Consider the following 24486-nt stretch of genomic DNA (forward strand, 5'->3'; position numbering starts at 1 on the left):
CATGTGTGGCCCAAATTATAGATTAATTACAAAAATTAATCTAACAATCTCCCACTGGGCCACATGCATATGTAATCAAATAAATGTGCTTAACCTTATGAGCTCAAAATTTGCTATCATGTCCTTAGGGTATATCCGAACAATCTCGTCCATTAACTATACTGACATAGGATCAAGGTGGTCTTTGTTACATCAATCGTTACTAGACCAATCAATGGTCACATATATCTATACAGCTAAATGACATAGATCAATCATGAGTGCATAGCATGGAAATTACATGCAATGTGATCTGTTCATGCCTATTTCCAACTGGTCCTACTTAACTTTATTGAGATCAAATCTTTAGCATAATTTAACAGAGTGCAATAAAATGAATACTTTATTTCTGCAGAACACAATCCAAATTTATAGATAAAGTCTAAACATAACATAGAGCAATATACAATGAATAATATAAACTCCCACTAAATTTGGATATCCTCAAATGAGACAACACCCATATGAGCAGTGTGCTCATGAAAGACCTTGGGTGGTAATCCCTTTGTAAGCGGATCCGCTATCATGGAGTTTGTTCCAATATGCTCTATGGATATCTGTCCACTCTGTACTTTTTCTTTTACAACTAGGAACTTGATATCAATGTATTTTGATTTTGTAGAACTCCTGTTGTTATTGGAATATAAAACTGCTGATTTACTGTCACAAAATATCTTCAGTGGTCTTTCAATACCATCCAGAACACGCAGCCCAGTGACAAAATTTCGTAGCCATATTCCTTGATTGGATGCCTCATAACATGCTACAAACTCTGCTTCCATGGTGGATGAAGTTACGAGTGTCTGTTTGGCAGACCTCCATGAAATTGCTCCACCAGCCAACAGATAAATATAGCCTGATGTGGATCTTCTGCTGTCTTGGCATCCAGCAAAGTCAGAGTCGGAATACCCAATGAACTCTAACTGATCCAATCTCCTATATGTAAGCATGTACTCTTTTGTTCTCTGTAAATATCTCATAACCCTCTTGGCTGCTCTCCAATGATCCATTCCAGGGTTACTTAGATATCTGCCTAACATGCCAACAATGTACGCAATATCCGGACGTGTACATACCTGAGCATACATTAGACTCCCCACAGCCGAAGCGTAAGGAATCTTCTGCATTTCTTGACTTTCTAAACTATTTTTAGGGCATTGATTAAGACTGAATTTGTCTCCTTTAGCGACAGGGGTATCACCTGGTTTGCTATTTTGCATGCCATACCTTTGGAGGACTTTATCAATATAGGTCCTTTGTGACAATCCTAAAATACCCCTAGAACGATCTCGGTGTATCTGGATTCCTAAGACAAAGGAGGCATCACCAAGATCTTTCATCTCAAAATGTTTTGATAAAAATCTCTTGGTGTCGTGCAATATGCTAATATCATTTGTGGCTAGCAATATGTCATCGACATATAAAACCAGGAAAATATACTTACTCCCACTGAATTTGTGATACACACATTCATCCATAAGATTTGCCTCAAAACCATATGAGACAATAATTTGATGAAACTTGAAGTACCACTGACGAGAAGCTTGCTTGAGCCCATAAATGGATTTAGTTAATTTACAAACCATATTCTTTGAGTCTTCGGACACAAAATTTTCTGGTTGTACCATATAAATTGTTTCATCAATGTCACCATTGAGAAACGCTGTTTTAACATCCATTTGATGTAACTCAAGATCATAATGTGCAACTAGTGCCATGATTATCCTGAAAGAGTCCTTCGTAGAAACTGGAGAGAAGGTCTCTTTGAAGTCAATTCCTTCTTTTTGAGTAAAGCCTTTAGCTACAAGACGTGCTTTATACCTTTCTACATTACCATTTGAATCCCGCTTGGTTTTAAATATCCATTTACAACCAATGGGCTTCGTACCAACTGGTAATGGGACAAGTTCCCAAACTTTATTGTCTTGCATAGATTTGTACTCTTCATTCATGGCTTCAATCCATTTCTGAGAGTTGGAACTTTTCATGGCTTGCTGGAAGTTGATTGGATCATCTTCCATCATTCCACTTTCTACCTCATGTTCCTGGAGATATACGATATAATCGTCCGAAATTGCATTTCTCCTCTCTCTCGTGGATCTCCTTAATGGCATATTTTCTTGAGGTTGTTGAGTTTGTTCTTCAGGAGCAATGTCCTCATTTGCAATTAAGGGTTGAACAATATTGTCTGTTGGTTGAGGATCCAAATTTACTTCTTGATCAATGATAGGTAGTGAAACCTGTACATTATCAAAAGCAATAGTAGATCCCTCTTCCTCCTCAAAGACAATATTCCTAACCTGATTTCTCCCCCCTAACTCAAAATCCTCAAAAAATGTTGCAGTTCCCGTCTCAAAAATTGACCTAATAGTAGGATCATAAAATTTAAAACCCCTTGATCGCTCTGCATAGCCAATAAAGTAGCTGCTAACTGTTTTAGAGTCCAATTTCTTTTCATGAGGTTTATAAGGTCTCGCTTCAGCTGGACATCCCCAAATATGAAAATGCTTTAAACTGGGCTTTCGACCCGTCCAAAGCTCATAAGGCGTTTTAGCAGCCGCTTTAGTTGGCACCCGATTTAGGATATAAGCTGCCGTTTTGAGTGCTTCACCCCAGAGTTTTTCGGGTAAAGTAGAATGACTAATCATACTCCTTACCATGTCCTTAAGGGTTCGGTTTCGTCTTTCTGCTACACCATTCATGCTAGGTGATCCTGGCATGGTGTATTGAGGGACGATCCCACATTCCTCTAGGTATTTAGCAAATGGTCCTGGACATTGTTCACCTGATCCGTCATATCTACCATAGTATTCACCACCACGGTCAGATCTGACGCTCTTTATTCTTTTGTTGAGTTGTAACTCAACTTCTGCTTTAAATGTTTTGAACACGTCCAATGATTGTGATTTCTCATGTATAAGAAATAGGTAGCCATATCTTGAATAGTCATCTATGAATGTTATAAAGTACTGTTGACCATTCCAAGATGCCGTAGGGTATGGTCCACAGATATCTGTATGAATTAATTCTAAGACGTCTGTGGCTCTATTTGCACCTAATTTCTTTGTTTTGGTCTGTTTTCCTTTAATACACTCAACACAAATATCAAAATCTGAAAAGTCAAGTGAATCTAAAATCCCATCGGACACAAGTCGCTCAACTCTAGATTTAGAGATATGACCTAGGCGTTTGTGCCACAATGAGGCCGAATTATCTTTATTCAATTTACGTTTTGTACCTCGTGATTCCACATGCAAGGTTTCATTATAGGACGGAACAGTTTCCAACAAATATAGATTATCATAAACATTAAGTAAACCGGTTCCTACAATATTTGAATTAATAGATAATGCAAATCTATTGTTTCCAAATGAACAAGAATAACCTGATTTGTCCAAAACAGAAACTGAAATTAAATTCCGTCTGAAAGACGGTACAACGAAAGTATCTATTAAATCCAAAAAATAACCAGATTTCAATAATAATCTAAAGTGCCCTATTGCCTCCACTTCTACCGACTGACCGTCTCCGACATAGATGCATCTTTCAGCATCACTTGGTTTTCGGTAACTCAGGCAACCCTGCATAGAAACACAAATGTGAGTAGTAGCACCAGAATCTAACCACCATGTGTTTCTAGATACTGAAGCTAAATTAACTTCAGAACAGACCAAAGTAAGAATTATACCTTTCTTAACACGCCAAGCAGCATACTTGGTACATTCCTTCTTAGTATGTCCAGGCTTATTACAGAAGAAACATGTTACCTCAACTTTCTGTTTCTTTTGTTCTAGGCCATTAGAAGCAGCAACCTTATTATCCTTATTCCTTCGTTTGCCCTTATCCTTGGAAGTGCTAGCCAGATGAGCACTTTCGGTCTTGTCTTGCTTCAATCTCTCTTCCTCTTGCACACAGAATGAAATGAGCTCATTAAGAGTCCATTTATCCTTTTGACAGTTATAACTGACCTTGAATTGATTAAATTGTGCAGGAAGAGAGATGAGAACCAAATGCACGAGTAAATCATCAGATAACTCAAGTTTCAAAGCCTTAAGTTTTGAAGCAAGATGAGACATCTCCATGATGTACTCCCGAACATTACCCTTGCCTTTATACTTCATTGAAATCAAGCTTGCTAAAAGCATGCTCGTTTCAGCCTTATCGTTTTTGGCAAAACGTTTCTGAATTTCCGCAAGGAAGTCACTGGCATTAGTAACCTCATCGGTTACCGCACCCCTGAAAGCTTCTGGAATTCCGCGCTTCATGATCATAAGACTTAGCCTATTTGAACGTTCCCACTTACCCCAATAAACCTCATTCTCTTGAGTACTTTGCTCATTGAGTTCATCGGGTTTGGGCATTCTCAAGGCTAAGTCTATATCCATGCAGCCTAAGAGAATCATCATATTCTCTTTCCAGTCCTTAAAATTAGTCCCATTTAACATAGGGACATTATTGATGTTGGCAGATATAGAAGTAGTTGATATAAAAGCTGAATCCAGAACAAAATAAAATGAATCAAATAAACCATCATGCTCACATAAAATAAGCAATTAAACACATAATCTTTAAATTTAAAAGCAAATTATGACATTTCAAGATACCTAGCACAACATTAATATCAAGTCTTTGGACAGTAATATTAACTGTAAGTGGTACTCTTGTTGTAGTGATCAAACATTGATGATAAGTTATGTCAAATAATAAATCTATCTTTGGATTGATTTATTATTCACATTAAGTTACCTTTATAATCATCACATATTTATCATCACAGGTATGTATGCAATTTGACCAAATATTAACTTTCCTTTGGGCCAGTCAATACCCGCATGAATCACATACACACAAATATCTAACACCCCGAACAGACTAATCTACACGAAAGATGTCACTTTGGTGATTTTCCGCTTTAATTAGCCTATTTAAAATGTTAGATCAATAACTTAAATATTAATATCATAAAATGCTATTAAATAATAATAATAATAATAATAGTAATAATAAAAAAAAAAAAATTTATCAACTCAATATTTCATAAATCTTAATCCATTGACATATATATATATATTAAAATAATAACTCAAAAATTAATCAAGGAGTTGGCTCTGATACCACTTGTTATAAATCAACCAAGGTGAATACCCCAATTTCATATATACTGGAATATTTCTTGTTATAACTCAACCAAGGGTGAATACCCCAATTTCATATATACTGGAATATTTCTTGTTATAACTCAACCAAGATGAATACCCTATTTATATATACTGGAATATTCTTGTTAAAATCAACCAAGATGAATACCCTAATTTCATCTATACTGGAATCTCCTGATTAAAAAAAATGAGTAGAAAAATAATAGCGGAAACATACCTGAATCCATTGAAAGAGAAACCTTATAGGAAGAAAACCCTTTGAGATGGTCTTCCAATTCTGGCCACTAGATTCTGTTTCAATTTCTCTCTGAGAGGATTTTCGGAAATTGGAATGCGTAGTGGTAGAATGGGGACCATAACCCTATTTATAAACTGCTAGGGCAGTTTTAATTTTATCACAATTATATTTCTGCCCCTCATAGAAATAATAATTATCTAATGGTATCTACACAATAATCTCATGACAATTATACCCTTAAGCCAATTAATCAATTATTAATTAGATCACTATATTTAGGCTTAATTAAATGATAGCACACACATTTTAATTATTTACATGTGTGGCCCAAATTATAGATTAATTACAAAAATTAATCTAACACATTCCACAAGCTTTAATGATGTCATCTGTGTAGTATTCTGGTTCTGATTTTTGCAATGATAATAGATGGTCGATCATAGTATTATTATCCACTAAACCCCTTTTATTGTATGCTCATTAATCAAAACCTTGCAAGATCGCATCTAACACTATACTAATATTTGCCATGCATCTTCCTCTCATAACCTCCATAATCTATCCATCGCAACAGAGGCAAAAAAATCTGTTGGATTTGATGTTGCACCCAATTCAAAGATCTTCCCTATAATATCTTGGAAATGCCTCGCCTCCTCAACGTGGACGTCTTCACCATAGTAGCGCTTTCCTGCAATCATCCTCATTATAATATTAAATATTAGCAGCAACTCTACCTTCACAAAATTACCCCTGGAATCCCTAGACAAACGATGAATAAATGACAGATTTCATCGCTACGGTTGCCTTAGAACATGTTAAGGTGATTGGAAGAGAACACTTCAAGTGTGCTGACGCGGCGGAGGAGGGTGCGCCAGTGTTCCAGCCAATTCGAAAACCCCTCTCATTACTTCCCGAAAAAGTTTGGCTTCCTCGAAATCCACTGCTTCCCCATAATACCGATTTCCTGCAACCATTCGCATTATAATATTACATGTTAGCTCTATAAACATTGGTCTCAACTCTACCCTAAATGATCCCTTGAATTCAGAGACAATTGGCGCAATAGAAGCTTGATTTCATCCAAGCGGATACCCAGAAACATGTTAAGGCAATTTGTGGAGAAGATTTCCAGTGTGCTGAGGCGGCGGAGATTGCGCCAGTGTTCACCATATGGTGCTGAAGCAATAGTAGTGTAGTTGTAGTCTATGTACTTGCCGAACAAGAAGCAAGGGCGGTTGGCAAAAATGATGTCGTTCTTGGTGAAACATTCTTCAACAGTGGATGGAGAGGATATGAAAACAAGAAGACGGGATCCGAAACGGACGGAGAAGATAGGACCATATTTTTGAGAAGGAGTCTGTAGATGCCGATGAATTGGTTGTTTCAAGAGGAGATGGAGATGACCAAGAATTGGAATAGCAGGCGGGGTTGGTGGGAGGCAGGGATGTGTTCTTCTTCTTTGAGGAGGAAGATACTGAAAGCAAACAAGAGAAAGAGAAGAGATAGAGATGTGCTTAGCCATGTAGCTTCCATGGTTTTGTTGATGACATATTGATCAAGAGAAAGATGGGTTATATGCTATTCAAACTTAACTTAATGTTGACTATTGAAGGTAAGCACTGGAGTACGTAGTGGAAACAACCACCTTAATTTTTTTTTCTTCACGCAAGCTTATATTCAAAAGCTACTTTACTTGAACATTTTAAATTGTTTTCCTCGTGATCGTATCCATCTTTAACTGTGCCAATGACAAAAATATTTATGGAAATCCAATGAAGGAGATTAGATGTAAAGGATGGCAGTTGTTATTCATTGTCACGCGTCTTGCCTAACAGGGTTAGGGAACGTTGCGGCCGAATGCCAAATATCATTCATTGAATAATTAGGCAAGGTTTTGGGTGGAATGCCAAGTGTCATTCATTCGATCATTATACAAGCTTTATACAATTTTCATACGCCAAAATAAATAAAATCTAGAAACAAATCTTATAAAAATAAATGATACCACATGCAAAAGATCGGACTAAAATATAAATTAGACGCAAGTAATGAAATTAAATTATACATATAATCTATTATAATTAGTCTTATTTTTTCATAGAAGCTATCACAAAATTTATCCAACAAGGGAAGTCAAAGGAATTTGGAGAATGAATGTATATACAATCACTCTATTTAATTTTGAAAAGGCAAACCAATGTTTTGATTTGAATTGATTAATAGATTAGCCCTCTTCTTCAATGATGTTGTGGCAAGTTGGCTACTTAAGAGGCCAACCGCTGAAGGAGAAGCTTTGATGTGGTGATCATCTTGACAAAAATGATGGAGTTGGGGAGTTGGGTTTCTTCTTCACCTTCTGCCTTGCTTGTTGATAATGCCTTGCTTGTTTAAATCCTCCTATTTGGCAATTATCTGAAGACATCTGTGGTACCAAAACTGGGGCTGCTGGAAATAATCTTAAAGTTTCAGAAATGATACTTTGAAGATATTGTAATTTGGGGAAATCGGATTCTTCCATCAAACAGTCTTTTCTGTCATGAGTGTCCAATTCTACTACTCTAGCTTTCTTCATAACATCAGGATGATTGAGTAGAAGAGACATGGCCTATTCTATTGTTGTTGCAGTAGTCTCAGTACCAACAAGAATTAAGATCTGCATACAATATTTGTAGCTTTGAGAAAAATTAACCCACATGTGACACCAACATTAATATAAATACTCAAAAAAAAAAAATGGAAATTTCATACTCCAAATACTAGTTGCGTTTGATATACCATTTTTTTTTTCACTCTGTAATTCCTCACATCTGCAAAATTGTACTGTCAAAGAAAATAAAACTGAATATGCAGCATTCAAAGCCTCTCCTGCATGCTTAATGGCATATGACCTAATTTTTTTTAACAAAAATAGAACCATTTATGCTGATCAGTGTCTTTTCTAAGAAGCAAACTGGCCAATTTAGGTTTGAATAGCATTATTCTTTTGGCAAAAGTGGTATATCTTAAAGAGAATCAGTTTGCCTGCAATACTGAAGTTACCAATGAATGCCCTTTTATGATTTCATCTGTGTAATATTCTGGTTCTGATTTTTGCATTGAAAGCAGATGATTGATCATACTGTTTTTATTCACAAGGCCATGGTTAGGACTTCGATGCTTTTCAATAAGACCTCGGAAGATCACCTCTTTCTTTGTTTTGATCTTCACCAACTTCTTCTCCTAACCCCAAAGTCAACCCACCGTAGTAAAGGAAAAAACTCTCCTGGATTCGATACCCAGCCAATTCAAAAACCCCTCTCATTACTTCATGAAAGTGCTTGGCTTCCTCAAAATCCACATCTTCCCCATAGTACCGCTTTCCTGCAACCATTCTCATTATAATATTACATGTTAGCTCTGTAAACATTAGTCTCAACTCTACCCTTGCAAAATGATCCCTTGAATTCTGAGACAATCGGTGTAGTAAAATCTTGATTTCATCCCTGCGGGTGCCTATAAACATGTTGAGGCGATTTGGAGAGAAGATTTCCAGTGCGCTTAGGCGGCGGAGATTGCGCCAGTGTTCGCCATATGGTGCTGAAGTAACGATGGTGTTGTTGTAGCCTATGTACTTGCCAAACAAAAAGATGGGCCGGTTGGCAAAAATGATGTCGTTCTTAGTGAAACATTCTTCAACCGTGCATGGAGAGGATATGATAACAAGAAGACGGGATCCGAAGCGGAGGGAGAAGATCATCATTATATTATATCGGAAAATAGGTCAATTAATGAAATTTTCATTATATTTGATTTTATTTTGTATCTTTTTATATTAAAACCAACTTTAACATTTTTTTTCCTTATTATTTATGGAAACCAAACATAGCCTAAAGAAATAAGATACCATAACATTTTTACATAATTACCTATAAGAGTCTATAGGATTAAAGTAAAATTGAATTCCACTTGTGAACATGTACAATGTAGAATTATAATATTCTTATATAATTATTGGCATTTTTTTCTAGACTAAAACATATATTGTTGAATTAAAGGTTGATGAATGAAGAGCTAACAAAAATGACCAAATCAACAATGCTTGTTATTTTGTTGGCATAAATATTATAATTTTTATTAGTTTATTTTGACTTGGCATGATACCGCCAAAACCATACAAAATTAAAAGTTGGGTTTAATTTTTTATTTTTTGAATGTACATTTTTCTTTTACCAATACTTAGCCAAGTCCAATGATCATGTAACTTTATTGTGAGGAAGTTGGAAGTGAAACTAACATTTCCATGGACAGATAGGAGGTTTTCTAAGTCCATATGTAATACTAATCATGTTTATAGTGATAATTTGAATGAAATTAACAGTGTGCTTGATAGTAATTTTGAAAAATGTTTTTACCATTTCTAATTCTTGAAAAATAAATATTTTTAAGTATGAGAAAGACTAAAAATACTTTTTAAAATCATTGTCAAATATACTCTAGCTCTTTATTTATTTATTAATTAATTTTGTCCTATAAGAAGCTATGTGGATACAAAGCTATTTAGTGTCCCAAACTTCCTTTTTTTTTTTTTTTTGTAATTATTATGGATGCAAGAGACTTTCTTAGATCTTTATTTTTTTCATTTATAATAAATATTGGTATCTATCTCAATTTCATTATCTTATTAGCTTGGCTTGAAGCTATTTTTTCTTTTCTTTTCGCTCTGAGTTATAATGATAGTTTGAATCATATTAACTCTTACTTATTAATTACGTTGAAACAAAGTTTACATGGATACATAGCTATTCAACTCTCAAACCTTTTTCTTTTAATTATAAATTGGAAGTATAGTGTAAATATGATTAGTTTATTGTGTTGAAAAAAATGTAAAAACAATAAAAGATCAAGAAAGGTGAAAGGCTAGAAGAGTAGAGCTACCAACAAGTGGTATAAGAATAAGAGTCTTGTTCATATCAAAGCTAGAAGATTACGGAGGGTGAAAAGGGAGAAGATAAGTACCATAATACCTAAGAATATGCAAAATAGATAACAAGAAAGTTACAATTTGGTCAGTGATTTTATGACGGTAAATAATTATAGATTAATTCAACCTCAACTCTTAAAATTCACAAGTAAGAATTTTAGTAACTAGTGGATTAAATGTGTGTCTTATTTAGATCTTAAGATTTATAGGGTCTAATAGATCATGACTATAACAAAGTGGTTGATTCATAAGAATTTGAGGCACTGTCAAAGGAGTAAAAAGACTTATTGAAAGATTCTTAAATATATATATATATATATCAGAAAGCACTCTATGCAATATTCTAAGGAGTAAATGAATCTATACTTGAGAAAATTTCAAAAGTAGAAGCATAAAAATAAATAAAGGTATAAATTAATCTACACAAATTATATAAATTAAAGTAATGATCATGTCTAGTGAATGGTGCTACGAACATTAAGATGTGAATTCAAATCTCTCTGTATGATTAATGACTCTAAATTGATCTCACATTATTTTGATTGGGTACTTATAAACTAGATGTGGGTTAATGGTGAAAGGCTTAATGATTAAAAAAATATAAGAGAAAGTCATACATATGATCTTTACATGCAAAATTTGAATATGTTGTTGTAACGAATGAAGAAAAAAGAAATATCTTCACTTTCACAATTGAAGGGTTGATGAGCGTAAGTATTCACGTGAATAATGAATGAATAAAATAATTGACTCTACTAGTTTGGAGTAAGCCTTGAAAAGTAAAACATCTACGAGAGGTCACGATGATCAATAAAGTAGCAAAGGTCAAGGTTATGGATGTAGAGGAGGACACAACAACTCCAATCATAGAGATGGAGATATAATAAAAATTATTCTAGAGGAATGGTCAACATTCATGGATCTAAAGACAAGTCACACCTAAAATGTTTTAGATTAAGTGGTATGGACAATATGATTCAGAATGTCGAATGAAATTATAGAATGAACAAATAGAGTCGACAAACACCATTGAGGTTGAGTAGAATTTGATATTGGTCTATAATGTAACAACATCAAACATAAACCATAAAGATGTTTGGTTATTTGATACAAAACGCAACAATCACATGTGTGATAAGAAAAAAATTGTTTTTGCAATATGATGAATTAGTTAAATGAAAAAGTTAATTTTGGAAGTAAATTTAAAGTCTCAATCATGGGCAAAGATAATATTAAAATACATTTAAATATGTCACCAATGTTACCATAGTAGATCTATTTTTTGTATTAGATTTTTTTTAGAATTTGTTTAGCATGGGACAATTAACAAAAAAAAAACATATCATTAATATTTTTAATGGAGTTTGTACTCTTAATGATAAAAATAAGAAGATGATTTCAAATGTGTAGATGACAAAAAAAATATGATATTTCCTATGTTTTTTCAACCAAAACTTCATTTTATTTGAAGGCAATAGTAGAAGATTGCAATTGGCTTTGACATCTTCCCTTTTGTCATCTCAATTGTCAAGGGTTGAAGCTCTTGGTGCATATGAATATGGTAATAGGATTATCACTAATTGATGATCCATATCATGTTTATGAAGAATGTCTCCTTAGGAAACGACATAGGAATCATTTTTCAATTAGAATATCCAAAAGAGCTAAACCTTTAGATTTGGTGCATGTGTATATGATTTGATGAGATAAAATCTCTTAATTATAACAAATATATATTGACCTTTATAGATGATTTTATAAGAAAAAACTTGGATTTATTTGTTAAAAGAAAAATATAAGGTTTTTAGCAAGCTTCAATATTTCAAAATTCTTGTTGAAAGACAGAATAGTTGCAATATTAAGATATTAGAATCTGATAATTATAGGAGGATTTACCGTCAATGAATTTTATAATTATTATAAAAGTCAAGGCATTTGACAATAATTAACAATTAACTATGCACCTCAATGAAACGGTATAAACAAAAGGAAGAACATGACCCTAGTAGAGATGACAAGAAGCATGTTGAAGGTCAAGACACTTCCAAAAGCTCTTTGGGAAAAAGTCATTGCATGTTGAAACCCAAAAGCATGTTAAGACAATTTGAAGGGAATATTTCAAGAAAGCCAAGGTGGGGGAGATTGCCCTATTGGGTCACCATAATGTGCTAAGGATGCATAACATGGCATAATTGTAGGCAATTTAACTGCCTTTCGAGAAGCAAGGTCTATAATTATTTTTTAAAAATAGTTGGTAATGGGAATAATTGATGCAATATCTATAATTATTCAATTTAGGTTATTGTATATGATGAATGTTTAATATTTTTGGCATGAAAACTATATAACAAAATTGCTCATTTAGGTTAGAAAAAAATAACAAAAAAAGTTTACATAATCATAATCTTTTATTTTTAGACTAGGCTAGCTAAAATAGCATAACAAATACATACGATGAGCACATTGATAAAATGTATGACACAAATATATGACAATTAATAATGCTAACATCAACCAGATGTCGCTTCATTGTTTTATAATACCTTTCTGATAATAGCACGAGCTTTACACATGGCTTCCAATGGCTCTAATTTGGGCATGGTGACTCCTTTCCCTTCAGCCATGCCAACCTCCTTCTCGCTAGCTCTCTCCAACTCATAACACTGAATCAATAACCCCTAAGTCAAACCTATCACTCGATTAGCCAGGCCAGCACCAGGGCAAGCCCTTCTTCCTAAACCAAATGGCAATAGCTTGTATGCCTCACCTTCCTCATTTTCGAACCTCTCTGGCTTGAAACTTGTAGCATCTTTCCACTACTTAGGGTCTCTGTGAATGGCCCAAGCATTGACCAATAATATTGTGCCTTTTGGTATATCAAATCCTCCTATTTGGCAATTGTCTGAAGAAATATGTGGTATCAAAAGTGGGGTTGCCGGAAACAATCTTGAGGTTTCAGAAATGATACTTCGAAGATATCGTAATTTGGGGAAATCTGATTCTTCCATCAAACGATCTTTTCCAACATGAGTGTCCAATTCTGCTCTAGCTTTCTTCAAAACATCAGGATGATTGAGTAGAAGAGACATAGCCCATTCTATTGTCGTCGCAGTAGTGTCAGTACCAGCAAAAATTAAGATCTGCGCAATGCAATATTTATAGATTTGAGAAAAATTAAACCACACATGTCACACCAACACTGGTCTAAACACTTCAAAAAAAAAAAGTGTGAAATTTCATACTCCGAATACTAGTTGCTTTGGATATTCTTCTATTTTTTGTTTTTGTTACAAATATTGAAAACGAAAAGTAGGACATCATTTCTTGTTGCTTTTTCACTCTTTATTTCCTCACACCTGCAAAATTTTGTTATCAATGAAAATAAAACTGAATATGCAGCGCTAAAAGAAAATTGCTTGATTTCCCAACTTTCATTGTTGTCTTGCCTCTCTTGCAGACTTAATGGCATATGAATCATTTATAGTCAGTGTCTTTTCTAAGAAGCGAACCAGCAAGCCAAGGCTTAAATGGAATTATTCTTTTTGGCAACCTGTTTTTGAAAGACAAAAATGCAGAAGTTCACTCACCAGTGCAAGCTCTTTTATGATTTCGTCTGTGTAATATTCTGGCTCTGATTTTTGCAGTGAAAGCAGATGATCGATCATGCTGTTTTTATTCACTAGACCCTGGTCAGGACTTCTATGCTCCATAATAAGACCTTGGAAGATCACGTCTTTCTCTCTATTGAGCTTCACCAACTTTTTCTCATAACCCCCAAAATCAACCCACCGTAGTAAAGGCAAAAAATCTCCTGGATTTGACGCCCCAGCCAGTTCAAAAATCCCTCTCATTATTTTCTGAAAATGCTTGGCTTCCTCACTATCCACATCTTCCCCATAGTACCTCTTTCCTGCAACCATTCTCATTAGAATATTACATGTTAGCTCTGTAAACATTGGTCTCAACTCTACCCTTGCAAAATTGTCCCTTGAATTCTGAGACAATCGGTGTAGTAAAATCTTGATTTCATCCCTGCGAATGCCTAGAAACTTGTTGAGGCGATTTGAGGAGAAGATTTCCAGTGCGCTGAGGCGGCGGAGATTGCGCCAGTGTTCATCATATGATGCTGAAGCAATAGTGGTGTAGTTGTAGCCTATGTACTTGCCGATCAGCAAGCAAGGCCGGATGGCAAAAATGATGTCGTTATTGGTGAAACATTCTTCAACAGTGGACGGAGAGGATATGATAACAACAGGACTGGATCCGAAGCGAAGGGAGAAGATAGGACCATATTTTTTAGAAAGATTTTGTAATTGCCAATGAATTGGTGGTTTAAGGAGGAGATGGAGGTGACCAAGAATCGGAATAGTAGGCAGACTTGGTGGGAGGTGGGGATGTATTCTTCTTCTTTGGGGGAAGATATCTTCAAATTGATAAATGGTAGTTTTTTCATTCATTATTTCATTCGTTCATGTACAGAGTATATATAAAGGGTAATCATCATTCTAAGAATGGGAAATAATGATACAAGGAAAGAATAACTAATATCCTAATATCTCAACTTTCCTAATATCTCAACATTCCTAATATCTCAACTTTCCTAATATCTAAACATTCCTAATATCTCAACATTGAATGATATAAGGAAAGAATGATATAAGGAAAACATTCATAATATCTCAACATTCCCTCTCAAGTTGGTGCATAGATGTCACACATGCCCAACTTGTCTAAAAATTTTGAGAACACTTGACTTAAGACAGCTTTGGTGAGGATATTGGCCAATTGATCTTCTGATCGAATCTTAGACAATTCCTCAATCTTATCATCCAACTTTTCCTTAATGAAGAATCTATCCACCTCGACATGCTTTGTACAATCATGTTGTACTGGATTATGAGCAATGTCACATGTGGCTTTATTGTCACAAAACAATCGGATTGGTTGCCTAGATAGGTAACCTAAATCCTGTAAGAGGAGTCTTAGCCATAATGCCTCACAAAGTCCTAGAGTCATACCTCTAAATTCCGCTTCTGCACTTGAATGAGCGACGACATTCTGCTTCTTACTTTTCCATGTCACAAGATTACCACCTACAAAGGTAAAGTAACCAGACGTAAATCGCCTATCATCCACTGCACCAACCCAATCAGCATCAGTATATACTTCTATACTCTTATGATCAACATTTTTAGCGAACAAAATTCCCTTCCCAAGAGCATTCTTCAAATACCTCAAAATACGCATGATTGCATTCATATGTTGCTCTCCAGGATTATGCATGTATTGACTCACTACACTCAATGCATAAGCAAGATCTGGTCTTGTATGAGCTAAGTACATTAATCTTCCCACAAGCTCTAGTATCTTCCTTTATCAAATGATACTTGATTAGGCTCAACATACAATTTCAAACCTTCTTCTATTAGTGTATTAACAGGTTGACATCCCGACATTCCAATCTCCTGTAAAAGATTTAAGGCATACTTTCTTTGAGACAGAAAAATTCCTTCACTTGATCGAGAAACTTCAATCCCAAGAAAGTATTTCAGATGACCTAAATCTTTCATTTCGAATTCTTTAGATAGATAATTCTACAAAGCTTTTCTTTCTTCAGGATCACTTTTTGTAACTACCATGTCATCCACATATACGATGAGTGTCGTAATCTTACCATGTTGTTTTTTCAGGAACAAAGTGTGATCTGAGTTACTTTGACGATAGCCAAAAGCTCTCATTGACTTTGTGAACCTTCCAAACCATGCTCTCGGGGATTGTTTCAATCCATACAATGACTTCTTCAATTTGCACACCTTCTGACATTGATTTTCTGACACCATGCATCCTGGTGGAAGATCCATATATACTTCTTCAAATAACTTGTCATGCAGAAAGGCATTTTTCACATCAAACTGTTGTAATGGCCAATCTAGGTTTGCAGCTAAAGACAGTAATACTCGAACTGTGTTGATTTTAACTACAAGTGCAAATGTTTCTGTGTAGTCAATTCCATAAGTTTGAGTGTACCCTTTTGCTACTAGTCTTGCTTTAAATCGTTCAATACTACCATTTGCCTTGTACTTCACAGTATAGATTCAACGACACCCAACTGGCTTCTTTCCTGGTGGACATTTTACGAGTTCCCATGTTTCATTCTTCTGAAATGATTTCATCTCTTCATTCATGGTTGCTTTCCACCTTGGATCAGTTAAGGCTTCCTGCACACTGTTAGGAATAACTATAGTAGATAATTGATTTACAAATAACTTATTTGATTCAGACAAACGATGGTTAGACACATAGTTGCTCATGGGATATTTGACTTTGGTAGACAATTAAGTTTCATATGTGGGTTTAGGAATACTTCTATTATGACGGTGTGGTAACGGTTTCATGAATGGATTAGGTTCCAAATTAAAAACACTCTCAGTAGACGACGATTGGTTTGGTATTTCAATGAAGGCATCTTCGGACCCAAATTGTTCAGATGGTTCAATTGTATTGTCTCTCCCCTCTTCTATCACTTCTTTAGCTTTTGGGTGGTCATTACTACTTGGTTCTAAAGTTGTACCACTCATATCCATTTCACCCGCTTCCTGGTTCACTAGTTCAGATTGTCCATATTCATCCTCCTTAGAGATATGATAATCATAATCGAGAGTTTGAATTTCCTTATGGTACTCCCCCTGAAGTTCAAACTCAGATGAAAAATACATCGAATCTTCATGAAACACCGCATCCATTGTAATAAACATTCGTCGAGTTGGAGGATGGTAACATCGATATCCCTTTTTGTGCAATGCATATCCAACAAACACACATTGCAATGCACGGGAAGTTAACTTGGTGCGTTGGTGTTTGTGTAGATGCACAAATGCCACGCAACCAAAAACACGAGGAGGTAGATTTGTGACGGTTGGGGCAACTATGGCATTAGTAAGAGCTTGGAGAGGTGTTTGGAAGTCAATTGAGCTGGAAGGTGCCCAATTGATCAAGTATGCGGCAGATGTGATTGCTTCTCCCCAATAAGATATCAGTTTTTTTGCTACTATCAAGGAAGCACGAACAACCTCTAACAAGTGCCAATTTTTTCGTTCAGCGACTCCATTTTGTTGGGGTGTATTGGAACAAGTAGTCTGATGAATGATGTCATGTCGAAGCAGAACCCGAACCTTTGCATTGTACTGAGTTTCAATCATTTTATGAAATTTTTGAAACAATAATTTCACTTTATCTTTGGTCTTCATCAAGCATAACTAGGTCATTCTGGTACAATCATCAATAAAAGTAACAAACCAACGTGAGCCACTCAAAGTTGGGACTTTGGATGGGCCCCAAACATCATAATGTATAACCATAAATGGAAGCGGACTTTTATTCAAAATTAACGGAAATGAAGCACGATGGCTTTTAGCCAATTCACAAATATCACAACGAAAACCAGAAATATCACTCTTTACAAACAAACTAGGAAACAATTTTTTTAAATAACCAAAGGAAGCATGTTCCAGACGTCGATGCCACAACCAAATTTCAGACTTTTTCTTCTCCCCCTCAAATCCCTGTGCCATCAAGGCTTGTTGCAACTTATTTGAATTCTTTGACTGCAAGTCCAAGTAATAGAGTTTTCCCCGCTTAATACCACAACCAATCGTCTGTCTTGTTTAGATGTCCTTAATAACACAAAATTCAGGCTAAAAAATGACAATACAAGATAAGGCTACAATGATTTGAGAAACTAACAAAAGATTGTAATTTAAAGATGGAACAACTAAAACAGAATCCAAATTCAAAGTATCAGTAAGAGTTAAGGATCTTTCCCCAATGATTGGGGTTGTGTTACCATTGGTTGTGGAAACAATTTTTTGTGAGGAAGGTCTAAGGGGTGAAACCTATCTAGAATCAAAAGTCATATGACCTATAGCACCAGAATCAATTATCCATGCACTATTAATAACAGATGTAGAAGTATTTAAAAACTTACCACCATAATCTGTAGCAGCTACCAATGCAGAGGCTTTCTGATCAACAACATTAGCCTTTGTTTTTATTTCGGCAATAGTTGCAGTCATGGTTTTCTTGGAATCCTTCTTCCGTTGATCTCGATTATTATCATTAATAACAAAGTGGTGATAGCCTAAACATGATCTAAAGGTCCATGGTTCAAACCCTCGGTTCCTTATTGTTTTCCTGGTCATACCAAGAGTTGTTGCTTTGAAATTATGGGATATCCAAACTGATGGGATCAGTCTTTTTGCAGTGAGTGCATTTGAAGGTTGACTTATCAATATTAGGGCTTGTCTTAGGATGATTGATTGTTATTGGACTACCATAGTAACAAAATATCCAGGATTTCAGTTCCATGGCTCTGATACCATCTTCAAATTGATAAATGGTAGTTTTTTCATTCATTCATGTACAGAGTATATATAGAGGGTAATCACCATTCTAAGAATGGGAGAAAATGATACAAGGAAAAAATAACTAATATTCTAATATCTCAACTTTCCTAATATCTCAACACTAAATGATATAAAGAAAGAATGATATAAGGAAATAATTCATAATATCTCAACAAGATATTGAAAGCAAACAAGAGAAAGAGAAGACATAGAGATGTGCTTAGCCATGTAATTTCCATGGTTGTGTTGATGACAAACATAAGAGAAAAATGGGTTCAAATCTGAAGGCTGTTAAGAGTCCTGATAAAGCAAAAATTTGTTTATGATATATCTTTGCTTAGGTGTTCTAGATTGTCAACATGCAAAAAAGCATATGTGGTTTTGTTTCGTTTCGTGATCCATGAAATTATATTATATTTTATAAAAATGAAGAATCCCAATTTTCCGTTTTTTTATCTTCATTTCTTTTTCTTTTTTCTTTTTGGGTAAATCTCAATGAGTAGTACTATTATCTTCTAGATCTTGGCCATCTTTTGTGAAGAATCTCAACGCCACCAACTGGTTATCAATGGCAGTGTAGGCAGTGTAGGCAGTGGAGTTTAGCTCCTCTTCCATAACGCAAACTGCAGCAAGAGCTTTCTTAAATGATAGCATGACAACTTGGCTGTATAGGAGGCCCAATGCTGAAATGTTAAAATTCCTCTGAGGCCCACCAATAATAGAATACATCTGTCATTCCAATTTCTTTGAAATGAGACCTCATTGATGGGGTTTTTTTATTATTTTAGTTGTATGATAGGTTTGATATTTTAAGTTATGAGTGGAAAAAGATATGAGATGAAGATAATGATCTCATAAATATAATACGAGGTAGAAAGAAATGTAAGGATGAATTGAAGACATTCGATAGAATGAAGGATTTCTTTATTAAGGTGCAGATGAAAGTTGGAATTAATATATATGAGATGTTTCTGACCTAATAATTATATTTAATTTCTATCTCGGTAGAAAACGAAAGTGGATATCATTATCATATTTGAAATTAGGTGGATGACACCACTGTTCTTTTTTTTTTTTTTAACTATTAGGTTGCTAATGACAAAGTCAATATTAGTAGAACATTTATTTGTAAATGGGTGTAGGTCAAGATGTCAGCTCATGCTATCAGATTTATAAAGACCGACGAAATCAACACTCTGTCTACAATTTTTTTAATTAGGTTATTTTAACTTGGCATGAAACTGCCAAAACTATACAAATTTTTAAGTTGGGTGTTAATTTTTTTTTTTCCATAGATGTATACTTCTCGTTGTCTTGGCAAGATTTGTTTTCTTTTTTTTCCATTCCTTACACTGGAATACCCTATTTCACGAAATCTTATTCGATCCTTCTTTTGAAAAAAAAAAAATCCTTTAAATGCTATGTCATGAATGGTATCTACCCTTTTTTTTTTTTTTACTTGGGTTGGATGAAAGTCATGGACATCAGCCCATTACCAAATGTATAAAGTTATTAGTTGTTTGTTTTGATGATTGATGGAGTTTTTTATTATTTTAGTTGTATGGTAAGTTTGATATTTTAAGTTATTAGCAGAAAAAGATTTGAGATGAAGATAATGATCTCATAAATACAATATGAGGTAGAAAGAAATGTAAGGATGTATCAAAGACATTCGATAGAATGAAGGATTTCTTTATTCAAGGTGTAGATATAAGTTGGAATTAATATATATGAGATGTTTCTAACCTAATAATTATATCTAATTTCTATCTTGATAGAAGGCGAAAGTGGATATCATTATTATATTTGAAATTAGGTTAATGACACCATTGTTCTTTTTTTCTTTATTTTAACTCTTAGGTTGCTAGTGACAGAGCCAATATTAGTAGAACATTTATTTGTTAATGGGTGCAGGTCAAGATGCTAGCTCATGCTATCAGATTTACAAAGATCGATGAAATTTGCACTCTCTATCTACAATTTTTTTTAATTAGGTTTTTTTAACTTGGCATGATACTGCCCAAAACTATACAAATTTTTAAGTTGGGTGTTAAATTTATTTATTTTTTCATTGATGTATACTTCTCATTGTCTTGACAAGATTTGTCTTCTTTTTTTTTCATTCCTTTCATTGGAGTATCCTATTTCATGAAAACATATTCAATCCTTCTTTAAAAAAAAAAAACAAAAATCCTTTAAATGCTATGTCATGAATAGTATCTACCCTTTTTTATGATTTGGGTTGGATGAAAGTCATGACATCGGCCTATTACCAAATGTATGAAGTTATTAGTAGTTTGTTTTGATGATCACATATTAATTTATTTTTTAAAAATCTTTAATCGATTGTTTTGATGCTCCATGTTTAATTTGTATATTTAAAAAACAAATCGTTAATTTATTATCAATTTAAACATTTTTTTATAATAACATGTTTTGATATCATTTATTAAATTGGTTATGTATAAAGTTGATATATTTTATTTATTCATTGGTGTCTGTTAGGGTTAGGGTTAGGGTTAGGTTTGTTACTTATGGGCATATTCTCACTCAATTTAGGCCCTGATTATATAAGATAGGAAGGTTAGGCTACTCATTTTGGTCTTCCATTGGGTCCTTTTGCGGTTGTTTATTGGTAATGATTATAGATATTAATTAAATTGTATGTCATCCTACACTTTTTTGGAGTGGTTGCAGTTAATACTTTGTGTGTTTTATTGGCAAAAATATTACTTTTTCATAACCTTTTCTAAAAAAATTAATTTTTAAACTTTTCTTAAAAATGTTATCTTGGGTCACTAGGGTTTAAATTTTTTTTATATGAAAGGAAATGCAACCAATTTTTAACTATATGCATCTTTTCATTATTTTTTTTAAAATTATTTTCTTTTTTTTTTGAAACACAAATCAAAGTTCATGGTTTCGGATAAAAATGGAATCGTCCTTAAGCTTGATGAACTTACTAATGTTCATATGAGGTTGAGGATACATAAATTAAACTAGTGTATAGTAAATAGGGATTTGGTGAGCCCTACATACTTCAAATTCTCAAAAGTCTAATATCACTGTTTGATGTATTTCTAACCATTAAAAACAAATGTTTTAGGGTTTTTCTAAAAAAAAAATTATATTTGAAATATATTTTCACTTCTTAAACTTGTTAATTAAATTTTGTTTGGGCTTAAAATCCTTTTTCAATTAGGAGAATTAAGTTAGTTTTTACACATGCCCCAATTTGAACTTGTTTTGGACACTCAAGTTGATTATAAAAAACTAAGTTATTTCTTTTTCTTTTCTTTTCTTTTTTTTTTATTTAATCTAAGCTTCTTAATTACTTCATATTCTTGATTTGTTAAAAATTGATTCCCCGAGTAGGAGAAAAAAATTATTTTTCCACTTACTTAGCTATCCGGCAATCAAGGTCTATTTGTCTTATTTTAAAAATCATTCTTATGTGATTATAAAATAGACATGTTGAATTAATTGTGTGAATTTTATCATGCTTTTAAATAGGTTAATTATATTTGTTTTTATGTGTTATTGAAATATATTCTGTTTCTGATCGACTTGCATATGATTTATTCTGGCATTAATTTGGGCATAGTTTGATGATCAGGTCTTTTGGGTTGTAATCTAAACATATGATATATGTTATTCAATTTTTTTCATGATAAAATTCTATATTTAAGTATTTTTTTTTTCAGATTTATTTTATCTGTTGACCCATTGTGCTATGTTGGTGAATGTTTGGAAAAGTGACTATGAATTTAATTTAATATGGAATAATTGGTAGTGAATTTGGGTTATATTTTAGATACTTGGAGAATGATGTACATTTTTTTTTTTTTGATAAAATATCACTTCTAAGTTTTTTTTTTGGAATTTATTTATTTTGTTTGTATCTCTATTTTTTAAATAAAATATGATTTCTTAAATAAATAAAGAAATCTTAAAACAAAAATCATAGTTTTCTCTCAAAGATAAAAAAATACAATTATACTGAAATAATTTCTTACAAAGACGTTTCTTATTTTTAATCATATTTTAAACTAATAATATATATATTTTTGAAAATATGATTTTTTTCAAAAAAAATAATAATAATTCTAAAAAAATGTAGTAATGCTAATATGGTTTGAGACTATGTTTTTATAACAATAAAATTATTTAAAATATCTGTATTATAAAATTATTTAATTTTATGTACTAGATTCAATATATAAATAATGTTGGTTAATAAATTCGATCCTCCTATCCAATAGGCATAGGCAATTATACCAAATAACATAAATCTTTAATCATTTTTATTTTTGTGGACCCCTCTTGGACTAACATTTTTTTCTCAAATCCGAAAAGAGTCATTCGAAAGTAGGGGACAACCTCCAGGTGAACCCGCATGGGACATGTGGCAAAGACGGCATGGTGGTAGCAGGAAGCAGGTGAAGACTTGTGGGAGAAGAAAAACTGAGCGGGAAGAAGATTTTTGAGGGGAGAGAGAAGAAAAAAAAAAATTCGGGAGAAATAGGGTTCTTCTGGGGTGAGTTTTCCAGAGATGGAGTGGGGTTCTGGGGAATTTTTGAGAGCTTGAGGGCGGGAGATATTTTGGAAGAGTGAGAAATTAGAGAAACGGAGAGAAAAGAGGAAGAAGAAGATTAGCAGGGGAATTTTCAGTTTGTAGAGAGAGAAAGCTTGTGAGTTTTCTTCAATGGTTTTGACTGTGACCTCCTCTTCTGCCATTTCTGGCCCGATTTCCATACGCTTCCTCTGATAACAAAGCTCCTCGAATTGGATCATTTTGGCTTGCGGATCGATCCAATGTTTTGTTGGCAGCCGTGAGTTTTTCACGGAGACGAAGAGCAATGGCCGGAGTTTGAGCCTTTTCACCACCGTTGTTCTGACGGGAAACTCATCTTCATCACATATCACCACAACTCCTCTCACCCCCAGGTTCATCGTCCATCACCCCCACAGCATGATCTCGCCTCGAAAAATGGTCTCCGGGCTCCCCATCTTCAAGTTTTGGTATGTTGTTGTGAGCTGTTTTTGGATATACAGCTGAGGGACATAGGGCTTTATTTTGGTATGTTGTTGTCTACAGACCATTACTCGTCATAAGGGTTCTTTATGCAATCAGTTTTTTTTTTTATTCACCATCTGGTTATCCAGATTCTAAGATGTAGTGGAACAGCTGACACTTGTTAAGTATAATCATGTATCTTCCACGACTGATTTGGCAAAACCACCTAATACTGATCTCTTTGAACCCTTAGAAATATCACCTGATGTTCTTCCACATCTTTCATCTCCTACAGAACCTTTTTCACCAATGTACCCATCCTTTCCGGCTACATATGAGCCAATCTTGACAGGTTGCCTTATGAATTTTTCTGCTATTTCAAGTACCCTGAACAAAACAACACCTGATTGTTCTCAACCTTTGGTTGCAATCCTGGTTGCAACCCCGGGCCCCATTTTGCATGGCCACTTTTGGCCTAAATCACCATACCTTTATTTATTTACCTATTTATTTTTGTTATTTCTTCATGTTTTGATATCCAAGTTAATTTTTCCAAAACTCCATTTTTAAATTTAATTATACAAAATATCATTTTCGAAATAATTTCCTGAAATTTGATTTTAAATTTAGTTTATAAAACTTTGATTCCCAAAAATTTAATTTAACTAAAC

General features: G+C 34.0%; 3 protein-coding genes and 1 pseudogene across 3 annotated transcripts; all 4 read right to left on the reverse strand.

The window, feature by feature from the left end:
* Window positions 1-3348: 3348 nt before the first annotated feature.
* Window positions 3349-4970, reverse strand: LOC117919384. Its single transcript, XM_034836566.1, has 2 exons — window positions 3728-4970; window positions 3349-3620 (listed from the first exon to the last, which is right to left on the reverse strand). Exons 1-2 carry the CDS (start codon window positions 4482-4484, stop codon window positions 3592-3594), a joined length of 786 nt encoding a protein of 261 aa, XP_034692457.1. The 5' UTR covers window positions 4485-4970; the 3' UTR covers window positions 3349-3591.
* A 911-nt stretch (window positions 4971-5881) lies between these two features.
* Window positions 5882-6958, reverse strand: LOC117919385 (cytochrome P450 81Q32-like). Its single transcript, XM_034836567.1, has 2 exons — window positions 6529-6958; window positions 5882-6400 (listed from the first exon to the last, which is right to left on the reverse strand). Exons 1-2 carry the CDS (start codon window positions 6956-6958, stop codon window positions 6276-6278), a joined length of 555 nt encoding a protein of 184 aa, XP_034692458.1. The 3' UTR covers window positions 5882-6275.
* Window positions 6959-8596: 1638 nt separating this feature from the next.
* Window positions 8597-9175, reverse strand: LOC117917279 (cytochrome P450 81Q32-like). The gene has a single exon (XM_034833501.1). The coding sequence runs from the start codon at window positions 9173-9175 to the stop codon at window positions 8597-8599; it is 579 nt and encodes a 192-aa protein (XP_034689392.1).
* A 3710-nt stretch (window positions 9176-12885) lies between these two features.
* On the reverse strand, window positions 12886-23751 carry LOC117917282 (annotated as a pseudogene).
* Window positions 23752-24486: the final 735 nt, after the last annotated feature.

The sequence above is a fragment of the Vitis riparia genome, chromosome 7 (genome assembly GCF_004353265.1).
Source record: "Vitis riparia cultivar Riparia Gloire de Montpellier isolate 1030 chromosome 7, EGFV_Vit.rip_1.0, whole genome shotgun sequence".
In the NCBI taxonomy this organism is placed as follows: domain Eukaryota; kingdom Viridiplantae; phylum Streptophyta; class Magnoliopsida; order Vitales; family Vitaceae; genus Vitis; species Vitis riparia.